The sequence below is a fragment of the Lepisma saccharinum genome, chromosome 17 (assembly GCF_977018435.1).
Source record: "Lepisma saccharinum chromosome 17, izLepSacc3.1, whole genome shotgun sequence".
In the NCBI taxonomy this organism is placed as follows: Eukaryota; Metazoa; Arthropoda; class Insecta; order Zygentoma; family Lepismatidae; genus Lepisma; species Lepisma saccharinum.
In genome coordinates this window covers 16,451,276-16,469,433 of record NC_139245.1, presented here as the reverse complement: position 1 = coordinate 16,469,433, position 18,158 = coordinate 16,451,276, and the positions used below count along the sequence as shown (strand labels likewise).

At 38.9% G+C, this 18,158-nt stretch overlaps 1 protein-coding gene across 2 annotated transcripts in view; it reads right to left on the bottom strand.

The window, feature by feature from the left end:
- The window catches only part of LOC146001554 (pseudouridylate synthase RPUSD2-like), a 1,108,196-nt gene extending 1,100,974 nt beyond the window's left edge, over positions 1-7,222 (bottom strand). For both annotated transcript variants that reach the window (XM_083139021.1, XM_083139022.1), the window contains exons 1-2: positions 7,084-7,222; positions 737-1,026 (exon numbers count right to left, since the gene is read on the bottom strand). In XM_083139021.1, the coding sequence (XP_082995147.1) occupies positions 737-1,026; positions 7,084-7,102 (309 nt within the window). In that variant the 5' untranslated portion in view covers positions 7,103-7,222. The remainder of the gene's footprint in view (positions 1-736; positions 1,027-7,083) is intronic.
- Positions 7,223-18,158: the final 10,936 nt, after the last annotated feature.

The window sequence follows — 18,158 nt, the reverse complement described above, 5'->3', positions numbered from 1 at the left end:
TTAATCAGTCAGGTATATAAACATTATCAATTGTTAACAACATAATCTTATGGAAGATACCTACGGAAAACCGGTTTCAACGTGCATGTGGAAAAGTAGCAATGTAGCATCTCATTGGCTTTGAATTCCTTTCTATTCCGTGAAAATCCACTACAGTTGGCAACACTACAAAATGCTTAGGCACTGCTACAATTTCTACATGATGCAACTATGTCATACAGTGGGTGGGTGGGACATGCATTTCACTGCAGGAAGCCAAATCTTGCTAGTTATATCAAAGAGGTAAGCAGGCTGCATGACCTGGCAAACGGGTCTGGGCAAGGTCTAGCGCAAACCTCTGTATGTGAACATCAGCTACATGAACAAATGTTCTTAAAATTAAATCATGAGATTTTCAAAATGTGAGTAGTTTTATAATTTTGTCGATATATTGTAACTTACCTACTTGAAATCCTGTTGTTACTGCTATGACTAACTTTGGAAGCATTGACACAACTGTCCTCTATACAGGACCAGAAATAAAAGAACATGGTGGTAGGGAGCACTTATGCTTATGACATGAGCATACTGATAACTAATGCATTAATCATGTTGATGGAATCTTTCTTTGAAGCATAATCATTCAATGTGAATCAAATAAGGGGAACACACATTTGTGTATTATTTCTTAGAAGCCATACATCCAATAAGGATCACTACAGTTCGTACATCAAATATAAATATTATATATACTTACCTCATCTGCATTTTCATCCTTGATTGCTTCCATTAGGTGTAATGGTGGGATGATAATATCCTCATTCATGTCTTCATTAATACACTGCGATCCTTTGGATATATGTCCCATGCCCACTACTGTGTCATCAGAAATAGACATTTCTGTTTTTATGTCCGCACTTTGTAACATTACAGTACATTGATCACCTGTAGCCATGGTTCTGCAAATTTCTGAAGACACAACACAAACACAACGGCGGTAATTCGGTGAGAAAGCAATAAGACTTTTAATCCCTCTCGCTAAGAAATCTGCAAAAAATACAATATGGATTAATTTGTTGCATACTATGAAACAATCCAATGATAAATATTAATATAAAAATAAAGTATTAACAGAGTTTCAAAATTTAATCTCATTAATACAGGGGGTTCAGAGGAAACTCAAGAAAATTCTGAATAAATTTCTCGATGTTAAAATAAAAAAGGAACCAGAAATGAGTAATAATAAAATAAATACAGCTAGGTACGAAGAAAAGAGTAATGTTACACAAATATCATAATTGAAAATGCAAAGAACGTTTATGGAAGGATGCTTCCCAGTTGAAGCTGACATGTTATTAAAATCCAGTACCATTTACTCTGCAGGTTACAAAGTATTAGCAATCTTTGATGTGTGAGTTTATGTTTCTTAAGAGCCTAGGTAAAGGGGCACTTCCTCGATGTAGGAAGTGAGGAACTTCCTACAGTTCATTTGTACCTTTTAGGAGTTTAATGCGCATTATAAAATTATGAGTGCAATGTACGTACAATTGCCTAGGTTAGCTACTGTCAAGAGTTGACTGCTCTCGCTCACTCCAGCAGCAGCCCAAAGACGATGGCCACAGGCTTGCTGTCACTCGCTGAGGAACATTGGTGGTCAACCTACAGACACACGAGTGAAGAGTGGAAGGGGCAGCAAAGGGATGGTGGGGGGGGGGGGAGGTTGCAAGAATCGGCGAGGGCCGAGGAACCAGCATAAGTTTCTGCAATCAGCAATGCCAACCCCAGCATAGTTTGATGTTTGTTGGCATTTAGCACCATGCTTTTGGCACAGGCCCGTAGCCAGGAATTCTTTGTAGGGGGGGCGAAGTGAATCCTAGAGGGGGCAAATTTTTAATATATTGTGTCGCATTGGCAGATATAACAGGGTACACAGAGGCACTTGCCCCCTCGCCCAAAAGAGATAAGTAACAGAAAAGGGATGATATCTTGAAACTGCAACCAACAAAAGAACTTCGACCAACATCAAATAGCAACACTTCGATAATGACCTTTCCAGATTGCCAAAGAATATGAAGTTTAACATAAATACTTAGGTAGGCTAATAGGGACTGTATCTACTTGATATTTACAGGTCGATAATGTTAATAGATGATTAATATGCACCAACAACTTTGGGGTTCTCTGCAGAACTGATTAAGGGAGCCCTTTTTATAAATCATGCTTCATAATGATTCCCTCTAGTTTCCAGTATGCAAGATTTTTACGCACAAAGGAATCTAACGAGAATCCAACAACACCATTGTGTTGTGTTATGCAAGGAAAATAGAATTAATTAAATAATAATGGTTACATATTACCTACACTTTGATGAATTGTGTAAAAATTTGATTAAAACATGGGTCCCTTAGTCCACCACGGACTCTATTTCTTTCAAAGGGGAGACTCTTGCATCACTACAGACAACGTTTGCCTACTGGTTACGTTAATCATTTTGCAAAATATTGTGTGAATTGTATTATATTATAGTTGAAATACATGTGTTTGACACCTGACAAACAAATGGGAATCCCTTGATTGATCAATGACTTCTTGGATTACAGTGTCATCATTAATATTTCATATTAAGTTTCATAGAAATAAATTGTTTTAATAGGGTGCAATAATTTCACGGGGCACCATGGCATTCCCTTTAACATTTTTTTTCATATAGATCGTTTGGCTCCCAGGGCCGACTCCTGCTGCCCCATAGCTATGAATCTGAACTTGGACTATGAGAATAGCAGACATTGCGAGCGAAGCGAGCAAGAAAATTTTAGGAAATTTTTTTTTATTTGTATAAAATTTAAAATCGAGGGGGGCAATTGCCCCTCTGTGCTCCTTGCAAGTGCCCTTGGCCGTCTGGTAGAAAAATGCAAGGAACACGTAAAAACTAATTCCATCATGAGTATCCAATTGTCCTGCTATTCTTAGATTCTCCTAGTCTTGTTTTTTACTTAAATGTTTGTTTCCCCTAGAATGGACTTCTGTCCAAGGTCAGGGGGAGGGGACAATGCCCGCTGTAGTTGCGGCACTGTTTATGAGTGTGTCTTCATCAATTTCACGTCATCCTTCATTGTTGCGATTAGCTATAAGTGGCAGAAAAGTAACGCAAAGTAACAAAAATCAAATATCCACTCCCTCTCTCTACCACACTATTACCAAAAGATAGACTTGGGAACAAAAATTTAAGCAATTCAAAGTTCATAGCAACATATCCAAGAAAAACATCCGAACACATTAGGCACCTGTAATACAAGACTACTCAAAATGTCACAACTGTTCTAGATACTAAAATTTGTGAAATCATTTCCCGAAGTCTAATCTGGAAGGGAATTTTTCCCCCCAATCCTGATACGACATTATATGGAATCCCATACACCCTAATAAATCACAAAATCAATAAGTGTCTTAGTAATGTTGCTAGAGTAACACATGATATAATTGTAAAGATTAGTGAGAATTCTAGGTAAGAATGTGTTCTGTATTTTTCACAGGGGGGGCAGAGCAGGCTATCAGGGGGGGCAGTTGCCCCCCCTGCCCCCCCTCTAGCTACGGGCCTGTTTTGGCATAATGGTAAAATCTAGCATAATCTGCAAACGCCATTCCCTGGGAGATAGTAATCGAATTCAAAGGAATATGTTTGCAGGAAATTAAAATAAAATGATGTCCAAATCTTATTTCTACTTCACCAGCGGACATTTTGAAACGAAAGGGAGAATTCAGATTCAGTGGCAAGCTTTTTTAAAATAATGCCACAACCCATCCTCTATATTTTCTTCATCCTGCCCGATTTACTTCGTCAGGAGATTTTATGGCACAAAATAGGTAGAAAGTTGCAGGTAGGCCTAAACAATTTTCTCAAACCTTTTAAAATTCTATGTTGCAGCCATGTAGTTTGTCGCACCATTTTAAACAATTTTGGCGGAGATTGTTAATAATAAGTAGCACAAGTTCAAAACTCTAGAAAAGCAGAATTAAATTATCTGAAAAAATAATAAATCCAGAACAATTTAGAAGCATTTAGCATAATTTTGAAGTTTAAGCAGCACTTTTTATTATCATCAATCCACAGGACGAAAGGGAGGGGGAGGAATATCGAAATTCTTGCAAAATCTGAAACATCGCCAACGTTATTTTCGTAGGTTTATATTTAAATATTTCATAGTTCAAATGGAGGAGCGAGGGCCCCTTGCCATACCCTGAACATGGGCCTGCAGCTATCATTCTAAACGCAATGGATAGTACAAGTAATATGGAAATGTAATTAAATGCATTTTTCAAACCTTCCTTGGTTTACCATAACTTCTTCCTACACTCCGAAAAAGCCACAAGTCGCCACTGCGTAGGTTGGTGACTGGCTAGTCTCTTGATTGAGATGGTGTGTGTGTGTGGTTTGTACATTTTTTTATGATTGATGAGTGTGGTACTGTAAAGTGATATGACAGAATTTCCAGTTGAAAATGTCATGTTATTTCTACCTTCATAATGAACTATGCTTGCCTAAGATAACCTAACCTTACGGAAAATGGTTTGTGGGGCTAACGTGAATGGTTTTTGGGGCTAACGCGAATAGTTTGTGGGGCTAACATCAATGGTTTGTGAGGCTAACATCAATGGTTTGCGAGGTTTTAGCATAATTTCAAATCCAGGCACGAAAGTAGGTATTTTCCGGTGAACAAGGTTGCAACACTGCATAAATCGACAAAACACTGAACCAGTACACTATCGCCATAATGTGTGTTGCAGAATGGAAATAACAAGTAACAGTAAGTACTCGTAAATGTAAGAAATAGACATTATCTTAGTCAGAAATGCATTATTTCACCTTAGGAAATGTTCTGCATTCCAAAATAGCACATTAGCAATGTAAAGAAGTGTGAAATAAGTGATTTGTAGGTGTCACCCCCATAGTGAACTAGTACATGATTTCCCAGTCAAATATATTCCACGATGAAAGAAAATACCTCGACAAACATTCTAAACCTTGGAGAAACTCATTTCCGTAAGTCGTTTCGGTACAAGTTTACTATTGTTCGGACAGATTTCTTCATTTCTACAGAAGAAACTACTTACCGTAATAAGTTCCTGTAGTATTGTCTAACATCGGGAAGGTGTTTTGTGTGAAATTCAGGTAAGTTTTCCATATCCTGGACAAGGATTTCGGTAACAGTAGTATAAGATGGAGACGGATTTCTTAAAATTTACAGGAGAAAAGACGAGAAAGTACTTACGGAATTGTGTTCTTGAGGACTTTCTGAAGCCGGAGATATTTTTTTTTATAATCCTGCTACGTATTTTGCCTGTAAATAAGGTATATTTCGTCAATCATGCATCTCCGTTGTGCGATAGCTCGTGCCGCCATTACCGTCGACTACGTGAATCAAATGTTCCGTGCGTTTGGTTATGTAACCCCCTCACAGTGTCGCAACCACGCGGAAGTTTGACAAGATGACGTGTGAGCGTTTTTTTTTTCCAATAAAAGGTAAGACTCTAGTTTACGTCCTTTTCCTAAGGAATACGTGTCATATATCGTTGGAAAGCTTATTTTATAAGGAATTCAACAACGTAAATCCCAAAGCGAGCAAAAATTTCCTGAAGGAGTAAATCGAGAAAAACCGATGTTGTCCGGATATGCGCAATTGAACGTACTGAGGTATTTTTTAGATGATGAAGCACATATTTAGGGGTGAAATGAGTGCTAATGGAACCTAACCTAACAGGCCTAACCTAACCTCGTAGGCATACCTCGACCCCGTGAATGGATAGTGGGGCTATCGTGAACAGAAAGTGTAAAAAGAAAAAGGTACTTACCCGAAGAAATGCCGGGTGCCGCACCACGATCGCGCACCGCGAACGCAAAGAAGCAATCACCATGCAGATAAGGACGTAAAGTACAGTCTAGCCTCAATATTCGCTTAAAAACCTTTTGTGAATAGTTTGTGCGGAATTTATCGGTTCATAAGTTTGGAAACACTGCACATCAGCTGACGATACTGCATATCAGCTGACGATAGACAACGTGAGTCAAGATTTGCCCGCCGAATTAGCTACGACCAATAAATGATTATAATGTTAAAAGTAACGTGTTTTTCATGAAAAAAAAAGGTATGGCCAGCTTGAAAAATCTTCCGCTATGCATATGAGGTAAGTAGCAATGATTTTTATTTGAAAACAACCGAGTTTTATGTGTCTCCGGCTTATACTACTGTTACCAGGATTTCTTCAAATTTAAAAGTTTGGGGCTCACTTGGGGGCAGGCGACTCCAGCCAATTTCTAACATGCCTTTAACAGGGAGTCTATAGAGAGAGCCGGGGAGCCGGAGCAGAGCAGAGGCAGGGCCGCGTTAGTGGTTGGGGTCGGTAGGTCAATTATCCCAGGGGCAGAGCCCGGAATCGGTGGGAAATTTGGACTCAAAAATTTCAAACGAAAATAATTTTTTTAGTTTAAATTTCCCACCAATTCCGGGATGGATAGTCTCAAAAACCATTCGCGGAATGTTCCGCAAAGCAGATAGGTATGTACGAATGTCAAAAATTGACGAAACTAAGAAGTTATAGGTGTCCGAAGGATAGTAAACTGTTACCGTAGTTTCTTGTGTAAAATTGAAGAAATGTGTCTCCGATGTATGAAACTGTTACCGTTCAAAATTATTTTAATAAGCTACAAATTTTGTCCAGCATTTCCACCTTTCAGGCTTGGGCGATATGTGCTGAATGCACAAGGTTTGTGGTAATCTTTTTTTTCTCTCTCTCTTGTAAATAAATAATGTTACAGGTGCTTATGCACACACTTTGGGCAAGGTACTTAGTGGTTGGTTCATCTCGATTCGTCACCCCTTCAAGTGGACTCTAACAAAAATATATTTACGCTTTTTATGTGTATTACATTTACGTAGAATGTAAATCATATATGTACATATTCACTGATAATTTCACTTATTTTTATATGAGAGCGACTATAGATATTTGTTTACATTCAAACCTAAATGTAAACATTGTGTACCTTTGTCTAATACTCTGATTGTAATGCATAAGTACTTAGAATAAAAAGATACAAGCACTTACGACTTATGTGTCTGATCATTCACTTAAAATGAACAAAAAAAAAACTACTTTTTCCCTGAATTACGATATTATAAAGCAACGAATGACATTGTACAAACTATCACTTTTCGCACATGTGCCGCCGTCTGCTGTGCGCAACAACTACAACGCCATCTATAATTAAAGTTGAGTCAATTGACAATCGTTAACCGCACTCTCAGAAAAGCATGTCAAAAGGATCGCCCTTATCGCACAACACTAGAGCAGCATTCCGTTCTGACGTCAGACGAAGAATGCCTATGTTGTTAGCTTCCTAAAAGTTGGGATCGGGAAAAAATGTACCGTCCCGATTTTGGAAATTAATGACTTCTCAACTTTTCGGTGTCCCGAGCACGGCCGTAGGCAGGAAAAAGTTTCGAGGGGGGTTCATTCATAATTGTTCCCATGGGCGTCGCCAGAAATTTGAATAATAGAAATAATAACAATAATTGTACAATAATCATTAAAATTTCATAATAATAAAACAATTTTATTACATAATAATACTAATAATTATTATTATTATATTATTGTTATATCCTTGAGGGGGGCTTACTCAATCCAGCAGATGAGTGAATATCCAGCACAAGTTTCTTTTTGTTTTTTTACGTTTCATACAGTGTGTACTGAAATGTAGAATTATTATACTTCGTCATTAAACTTTAGACACCTTCAAGAAAAAGCTTTAAAAGTTAGATGGAAATTTTAGTCATAAAGTTTTTGTTGTTTAACTTTAATATTACATTTTTGGAATTTTGAAAAGTGTGGAAGCAGTTATTCTTTTTAAAAACTTAGCCTGGTGCATGGATTGTAACCTCAATCGCGAACGTAGCGCTACGAAACTGGGTATCCTAGGTTTGAACTCCTATCAAGGGGGGATTTTCAACTTTATCGGACAGGAAATTTAAAAGCTGGAAAGGGAATTTTGGGACAATCATAAGGGAATCTTCAGTCTATTCCTTGTGACGCAGGAGCAACACTGGAAAGATGACAGCAGAAGTGAAAATGGAGGGGTCGCGGGTTGGGTACGATTCTGAGAATAAATCCTGTTTCACTCAACTTTCAGAATTCCAAATGTATGAAAATTCTAGCTCGATCGTTTCAACATTGTCTCCTTGTATTTTTGTGATGCTTCGAAAAAAAAATTGAAAATTTGTTACAGATTTTGGTTTCTGAACTTCCATTAATCCAACATGTCAGAAGTTTCGGGGGGGTTTGAACCCTAGAAACCCCCCCTCTAAATACGGCCATGGTCCCGAGCAATCGGGAAATACCGAATACTCATTTTAAAAAGTCGTTAATTCTTGACGTTTTCTCCATTGTAAGTGTCTGGAACTTATCGGAAATTGTTAGTTTTTATTCCAGAAATGGAAAAACAATCACTTAAGATGACGTGTAAAATTCCAGATTTCCAGAGCTTCGGGAAATTTTGAAAATTTCCCGACTAAGCGGGAAATTGAGAATTTTTTCCGTCCCGAATGTCTACATTAAAAAAAAATTGTTCCGAACAAAAAAAAATCTGTCCCGCACACCCCTACTGTTCAGACAAAAATGGTGTCTATCTTCACGGTGAAAAAAACAAAACCTTCTAGCAATTTAGCTTTGTACTTTACCGCCAAATCTTGTCAAATCCGTGTTCGATCTTTCTTTACTTCTTTTCGTCCTATTTTCCACGCCGACGTTAAAATTAATAGCAGTATTCTTTTTTTAAACAAGAATTCATTAAAACCTATTTTCCACGCTAGAATATTTTTTTTTCCTTTCCATTTTTGTCCATTATTTTGTTGGGTCATACAGGAAAAAGAATCGAAGCCCCACTATGTACACAAATTAAGGTTTCCCTTTAAATGCCGTTACAAGCCTGGACACACTCAAGATAATAGGTTAAGTTGTAGGGGTTAGAAGCACCCATGGAAATTAATTCTCCAAAATAAAAAAGGAAAATGTCTATGCATGCTGTTCTATTAAGAATAGCTGGTTGTTAGTCTTTTCTGGATGCAGGGACGTAGCTAGGTTATTCCGATTGGAGGGATCTGAATCAGAAACGAAAGCTAAACAATTACGTATGTATATAGGCTATATGCTTGATTGACTGATTTATTTGACTTCGCTTTTGTGGTACTTTTGGCTAATTTGCAAAGATGGGAATGAGTGATATGGTGAAATGGATGAATGGACACTCATAATCATAAATAATCCATGCCCAGGCCAGGATTCAAACCCAGGACCCCTGACATCGTAGCATGATGTGCTAACCACTCTGCACGGGTGCCGGCTATATAATATATACAGGGTGTTTCGTAAGTTCGTTTACAACGCTTGGGAGGTGATTGTACGAGTGAAAATAAGGTGGAAAGTTCATGTAACGAAATTCCGGAAACTGCTTTGTTGCAGTTATTGACGTTTGAAAACGTGGGAAAATGATTTTCCGAAGTGAATAAAGGCAAAACGGGTGGAGAGAAGTCGTCGGTGTTGGGCGGTCCACTAAGAAATTGGGTACGCTCTTGTCAAAAAATCACGCGGCAATGTTGTGCAATGTCGGCGCAAGGGATTCCCCAAAGGACGCGAACGAAAATGTTGACGAGAGTGGGGTGGGTGTGCGTTCTGCGTGAGCTGGTATCGACAAAAATTGGGATGTGTTGAATGGCACCAAAAAACAAAGAAATTTTCCTGAACGAAGGGCACCATGACGTAAAAACGAAAAAAATGAACTGTCATAGGTTGCATACCCTGAAGGGCACACAGTATGCTTAATGGAGATGTGAAGGGAACCTCATCACAGACGGTTTTCAAAGTGTCCACCATGTACTTCCAAGCAGAGGCGACAACGGCGAATCAAGGATTGTCTAGTGCGACCCAACAACCCCGGCGTTTCTGCTATCAATGCTGCAGCTACATTGATAAGGGCAACGAGGTCCTCAGCTGACATGAAAGGTGTTTCGTAAACGAGGCGTTTCATCTCTCCCCAGAGGAAGAAATCCAGGGGCGTAATATCAGGCGATCGAGGTGGCCATGGCACGGGCCCTCCCGTCAATGCACTGGTTGTGGAATACGGTATTGAGGAAATGGCACACATTCGGATCGAAATGTGGGGGTGCACCGTCATGTTGAAACCACAGTCTTTGTCTCAGTGCCAAGGGCACGTCCTCTAGTAGTTCAGGCAAAACCTCACTGAGAAATGCTTGATAAGTGGGTCCACATAGGCGAACAGGGAGAATGTACGGTCCAATCAAATGGTCATGCAGTATCCCGCACCACATATTCACTGCAAATCTGTGCTGATGTGCCACTAGCAGTGCATGTGGATTTTCATGTTCCCACACATGACTGTTTTTACTATTGAACACACCAGTTTTCGTGAAGATAGCCTCATCAGTCCATAGTACCATATTCTGAATATTGGGGATAGTTTCAATTTGATGAACAAACCATTGGCAAAAGTCCTCACGTGGGCCAAAGTCCCGAGGTAAAAGATCTTGCACTTTCTTCAATTTGTACGGGTGCATCCCCTCTTCTGCCAGGACTCGCCACACATTCAGATGGGAGGTGTTTCGTTCGTGGGCTAGTGCGCGCGTACTGGTGCCTGGATGATCCATCTCTGCAGTTAGCACATCTTCTACAAACCATCGTGTTCAAACACTTCACGTTCGTCCAATTTCTCGACGAGGTGGAAACACTGATCCTGTTTCCCGAAGTCGAGTGTCTACAGTTTGAAATAAGGTGTGCGATGGTAACACCCTATTTGGAAAATGTGCCCCATACAGACTCCTTGCAGGACGCCTATTACCTCCAGCCTCCCCATAAATCAGATGCATTCCGCCAGCTCTTGGGACGTGTATGCAGCCATCCCTTACACCGGGCTACAAGTGTTTATGGCCGTTAACACTAGTACACTTCACACAACACGATGGACTGTGGCTAAGAATTAACATGTAACACTGCTAGGTCAAATGTTTGCCCAACACTACTGTCCAAGAACCTCACATCTTTCCATTCAACTGTGAATGTTTAACAACCTGTTGCTGGCACAGCACCTGAAGCACGAATGGCAGACACGTGCACTCCTTCATGAGGAAACCTACACTGTTGGCGCCCCTAGCGGAAAATGTGGTACTTAACGTCAGATCACATGGACACCCATCTGCCCTTCAGGGTATGCAACCTATGACAGTTCATTTTTTTCGTTTTTACGTCATGGTGCCCTTCGCTCAGGAAATTTTCTTTGTTTTTTGGTGCCATTCAACACATCCCAATTTTTGTCGATACCAGCTCATGCAGAACGCACACCCACCCCACTCCCGTCAACATCTTCGTTTGCATCCTTTGGGGAATCCCTTGCGCCTACATTGCACAACATTGCCGCGTGATTTTTTGACAAGAGCGTACCCATTTTCTTAGTGGACCGCCCAACACAGACGACTACTCTCCACCCGTTTTGCCATTATTCACTTCGGAAAATCATTTTCCCACGTTTTCAAACGTCAATAACTCTGCAACAAAGCAGTTTCCGGAATTTTGTTACATGAACTTTCCACCTTATTTTCACTCGTACAATCACCTCCCAAGCATTGTAAATGAACTTACAAAATACCCTGTATATTTATCATGCTATATTAACGGAGAAAAGCATAGGAGTTAGTATGATTTATTTATTTCCAGATTCAATTGGTTCTTATGTAAAAATTATCACAAAAATAGAAATTTAACCATTAAAATTGGAAACACACTACAACTCTCTAGAACTCTTACCACACAAACAAATACACATTGACTATACTCACAGTGACTCGAGACAAGATACTTGCAAGAACACAAAGCTCTAAAGTTGAAGCAGGAAGAAATTTCAAATTCTGAACCCCATGTATCTCCCTACACCCAACTGTTGACCTCTTGGCGAAGACTTTAGTTCCATCTATAAGGAAAGGGTATTTTGTGACAAAAGGTTTGAATCTCCGGTTTGTAGGAACTTGGGGCAAGGGTAATAAGCTCAAGGCAGGAAGATTATACCTATGATTTTGGTTACAAGCCGGTAAGCAACAAAAAGATGGTGTCCTACATTCGCTTCTGACAATTTTCTTCAGAATAGCAACTTTCTTCTCTACCTAGTGCTCGAGCACTGCTACAAATTTACCGGAAAACATTTTATACTATTTATTTGGGATAATTTTAAATCTATTAAAAAATTTGTTTCAGCGACCACAGTTGCAACTGGTGGGGCCAGTTGCAACTGTGCCTGTCTGGATGCTAGAATAACTGAATACCTTGATTTAAATCCCTGTTTCATTTTATTATTGAGTGTTCAATGTAAAGTCTTTGAGCAGATAAATAGTATTACTTCCAAGTCATCACAAGCAGAATCTTTTGATCTCTTAGGGAATGCTCTCTTAGAGATGACAACTTTGAGGATCAACATTTGAATCACTTGTTGAATAAGCAAAGAAATATATATGCCAAGTGGGAGGTTCCAAGTGTGTTCTCTGACAAAAGAACCAAAAAGATAAAGTAGCACTCGGACGAATTCTGTCAGAACCAAAGACTTACCAACCGAAAGAGCTGGTTCAAAGTATCAATATTTTACCCGTGATAGACACAATTTGCTCACAACTGGGTAATCGTTTTAAAGGTATGAAAGCTGCTGTAAACACGTAGAAAGTAATACAACCTTCTTTTTGTCAAGTTCTGTAGACACTGAGCTTCCTAACGGATCTGGAGAAATTGCAAAAACTTTCAAAACATTCATTACAGCCACAAATACAGGGTTATTCAAAAAGAAAGAGCACGTGTTTCTATCTTTCATAGTTCGTGAGAAATAAACATTTGAAATCTGCTCTTTCTTTTTGAATAACCCTGTATTATCAGCTAGAAGTTCTTTCAAACATGCAAACACAACATAAAGGACATGAATTATGTGAAATAGCTTGCTGATCTCATTGTGATACAATATGACTTGTTTACTTCCAGTTATCCTCATATATGCAGATCTTGGCCATGTCCCTTAGTGTCCATGTCGCAGTAGCAATAGCAGAGAGATAGTTTTCTAAATTGAAAATTAAGAAGAAAAAAAACTATTTACAAAGTATTATGAGCCAGCAACGCTTTAGTGATCTAGCTTTATTTTTAATTGGAAATGACAAATTTTTTTAAAATTTTATCTCATAGTAGTAGGGTTGCCGGGGATATAATGAAATATATAAAATAAAAAAAATATATATATATATACAAGGTACATTCAATAAATAAACTGAAATAATTTTTTTTACAGAACCTATTAATCGAATGAAATACAACACATGATAATTATTCAATGTAGTCCCCCTCAAGTTCAATGCACCTGCGCCAGCACTCCACAAGCCTCCCAATTCCATGTGCAAAGAATTATTTTGGGTGTGTGCGTAACCAGTCATGCACTGCTGCCTGGACTTCCTCATCATCCTCAAACCTTGAGCCACTAAGAGCGTCTTTAAGTGGGCCAAAAAATGTGATAATCTGAAGATGCCAGATCCGGGAAATATGGGGGGTGGGGTAAGCAGATGAACCTTAGGTTATTGATGGTAGCTAATGTGACTCTAGCAGTGTGGTGTCTCGCGTTGTCATGTAGTAACAGGATGCCACTGGACACCAGACCACGTCACTTCTTCAAAATTGCTGGTTTCAAATTTTCACGCATAAGGTTTGCGTATGTCACACTGTTTACATTTTGACCTCTAGGCATGTAATGTTCAAGAATTGTTCCCTTATGATCCCAAAACAAAGTCAACATGACCTTACCAGCACTTCTTTCAGCTCACACTTTCTTGAGTCTTCGAGATGAAGAATGTCGCCACTCTATTGTAACACAGGTTCGTAAAAATGTACCCAACTTTCATCTCCCGTGACAATACAGTGAAGACATCCCTCCTCGTACTGTCGCAAAAGCTCCCTGCACACATCCATTCGCCTGTCTTTCATTTCTGGTGTCAAATGTTTTGGAACCCACCTCACACACACTTTCTTGAACATCAGTACATCATGAACAATATGGTGGGCTGATCCGACATTAACGTTCATCTTTGATGCAATCTCACTCACCGTAATACACCTGTTTTCCCGTATTAACTCGTCAACTCTCGCAATGTTGTTCTCCGTGACTGCAGAGACAGAGCATCCTGGACGTGGCGACTCTTGAACACTTGTTACACCCTGTTTGAACTTCTCTGCCCACTCATACACTTGTGTTCGACTGAAACAGCTTTCACCATATTGCACTGCCATCCGACGGTGAATTTCGATTGGTTACAACCCTTCAGCTAACAGAAATCTAATGACACTTCGCTGCTCCAAGTTGGTGCAAACCTGCAAGGGTGCCGCCATCTTGTTTAACTCATTTCCAGAACCCTGCCAGGCCCATCTGTTCATAGTTCTAGGACGCCACCACAAAATAACAAAGAAACACCAAACATGGTCATATTTTCGATTTTTATACAACTTTTCCGGTTATATATTGAATGTACCTTGTATTAACAATGTAATCAATGCCTTTTTGCAGACAAAAAATTAAGAAATAAATCATTAAGTCTTTAGTCTAACATTGTAAATGATAATGTAAGTACTGTAATTAATAACCAATCTTAATTTGTTAAAGAGTAAACAATGTATTGTATTTCACCTATTTTGTTAGTTATTTTGTACTCACACTTGTTATTAGCCTCTATCATCTGTAAAAATGTTTAATCAAAGGAAAGAATGATATTTGCTTACACCAGACATGCTAAAATTATGTTTTTTTTCTATTGGTAGATCCAGCCACTGTAATAGCAGTAAATGGAGGTCCTACTTGAGTAGTCTGCCCCGGGAGCCCCATGAGTCTCACTACACCCCTGCTTTCCACGTAGTTAGTTTTATATCTTTACAATTATAAATATTTATCAGATGCCATTTGCAGTTTGAAACTTAGTTTTTGTTACCTTTAGGTTTTAATTTTAAGGAGATACTTTTATAATCTGGTTTAATGAAGTGTTGAATTGTTAATGAGCCGGAACTCAAGTTGGTGTTAAACGCCTCAGATTTTTTCATTTCGATACTTCTCGTAGATTAATAGTTTTTGCCTGTTCTTGCCCTTTTTCATAAAAAGTTGTAAAATGTTATTGGATACGTAACATATTTCTTTCCAAAAATTGCTTATTATATCTAACAGCTCAAACTTGCAGTAAAACATATACCCCTCGTATAACCAGGTTCTGCAAGCCAAGAATAAGTGCTATCAAGCAATTTATGAACTGAATCAGGTCTCCCTGTTTGTGTAGTGGTAATGCCATTGTAATCAAGAGGTCTCGGGTCCAATACCTGGTGGAGGCACATTGCACAGTGGTTCGGATCCTAACATAAAATGTAGGACTAGTCCCGATTAGCTTATCTTCGCATCAAGTGAACTTAAAATACCAAATCAATCAATGTAACTGAATTAGCTGCTGGAGTTACCATTCAGTCAATGCTAGACCATACAGTGTGCAGACTTCTACAACTGCAAGAGACAGTTATTTTGAGTGTCCCTTAAAAATACAGAGATCTTCATTCTTCTTAATTAGGATTGAGATGGAACAAATGGGCAAACTCAGTATAAGCAGAGGGCCCACGGAGAGGGATTTCAAGACACAAGACATTTTCTTCGCATCTCTTGTGATCCTTCAGATACACTATAAATATAAGAAACTAGGAAAAATTGCTTTTTGACAAAATCTCTGACCTTCAATGACAAGATTTTGCTGGCGTATCAGGTTTCAATTTTTAAAGAAAACCACAGTTCTCATAGAATAGTATGCAATGTGCTTACTTAGACCAGACCTACACAAAAGTGTTATGCGTGGCAAGACTCCGAAAAATATGAAGGTAATAGATTTTAGCAGGAACGAAAATCTGGACACATTCCAGTTTTGCCTTTCCAAATCTAAAAATAGCACGTGCATTGAAAGGCAAACAAACAGTCGATGAAGAAAAGAAAGCAGAAGATATGATCATGTGTGACCTATTTATTTCGAATAAAACAATACTCGACTGAAATTCAAGGTCTCACCGATGTGTCACATTGATAAATAGAAGTTAACTTTACAAGCCGAGGAAGGAATTAGGCATCATTGTAGATGAACCGAAGCAAGGGGAAAGTGGGAGTTCCGACAGAAATGCAGAGAAGGTTTTTTTTTCAGATCTCCGAGAAAGTGGTGCATATAACAGGAATATACAGACCTCAACAGATGTGCCATGATCCTATAGCACTATAAAAAAAAATAGCTGTACCTCTTACTCTATTTTTGGTTCAACATGCAAGCTTCAGCTTACAAGATACTTGGCCCAGCGATTATTTCAGCTGCTCTTCTGTCGATAGGACAAACGTCGGAAGAGGCCAAGAGGCCCGGAGCAAGCATATAAAGAAATATCCAGAACATTAGGCTCAGACCAGCTGTCTGACAAAAAAAGAGAGAGAGAAAGATTTTTTTAAAAAAAATGGATGTAATGCTTCTACTCCTCCAATCCAGTTATGTCCACACTCCGGCAACCAATGGCAGTCAGAGAAAGGTGCTTCAAAAGGATGTATTAAACTTCCAAAAACGCCCCCTCTCCCCTCCAGTAACTGGCTGATGTTGAGACTGATTCAGATAAAAATTATATGTCTTATACATTGTACAACGCATACGACTTGGTTTACTGTATGGTGAGCGCATTTGGCATTAAAATATCATAATATTGTCCAATAATGTTTTCTTTCCCTAATAATAGAATACACTAAAAAAATCTGTATTTAGAGGTCATAGACCAAAATATTAATTTTAACCAGGTTTTCCATACATCTGATTGATTTATTTAGTTTATTTTACTTCGCGTTTTGTGCCTCTTGGCTAATTTGCGAAGATAGGGATGAGTGATGAAATTGATGAATGGACATTCACAAACAACCAAGCCTGAGCGGGATTCGAACCCGAGACCCTTGGCATCGCAGCACGATGTGCTAACCACTCGGCTACAGGGTCCGGCTTCCATACATCTGGACCACTGTAATGGGAAGAATTAGAACATAGACGTTGCTTTAAACTTCATACCACTACAGTATCTGGTCTGGCTACAGCTATTCAGGAAGAACCAGTTGCCATTCCTCCAGAAACAATCACATGCCTGGTGCTAAGCTCCCTGAGAGAGCAGGCGATGAAATCAAGTAAAACAGTGTACCTGCCCCATCTTCATGTGCAATACTGGAATGTGTGTCATGGATATAGGTGTTGAGATACTTTGATCAGGGAGTGTACATTCACCAGACTGATAAATTTTCATTCCAAATGCATTTCACAGAGCAATACGCAATACTAGATAAAATAAAGCACACAATTTAATGATATCTATTAATTTATTAAAATGCTTGAGAAATCTATATACTTGATGGTACATTTGATACTTATTATATTATACAGCATGTCCATCGTGACACTCCAACATTTTTAAAGTTTATTTCTTTTTAGTTTCAGGTCATACTGTTGTGATTCCAATAGCAGCAGAAGCAGAAACTCAAAAAATGTTTACGTGGTAATGTTGCAGTTCGCAACACAGTGGCGCTAAAACAATAAATTGTTTCTAAAATGGCAATTTCAAATGAGTGTGCACAGGTTGTGTGTTGGTATGTAGAAACAACATCCATTTAGATTCCTTCTTGTGGGGGTATGTCAAAGACAGAGTGTACAAGAGTTAACGACATGGACTTAAAACATCGCATAAGAGATGGCATACACTCTGTCACAGTAGATATGGCATGAAATTGACTACAGGTTAGACATTCTTTATGCCACCAAAGATGCCAATGTGCAAGTGCACTCAACTGAATTTTGTGAATTACACTGAAAACTTTGTGACTTACATCATCATCTTCATGTATAGTAATGATGGTATACACATTTTCCCTTCCACTATATTTTTTTTTTATTTATTTAAAAAATAAATTAAATGTATTTAAGTGGCCGCGGTGGCTCAGTCGGTAACGCGTCTGACTACCATGCTCAAGGTCCCGGGTTCGATCCCCGGCCGGTTCAAATCCGGGA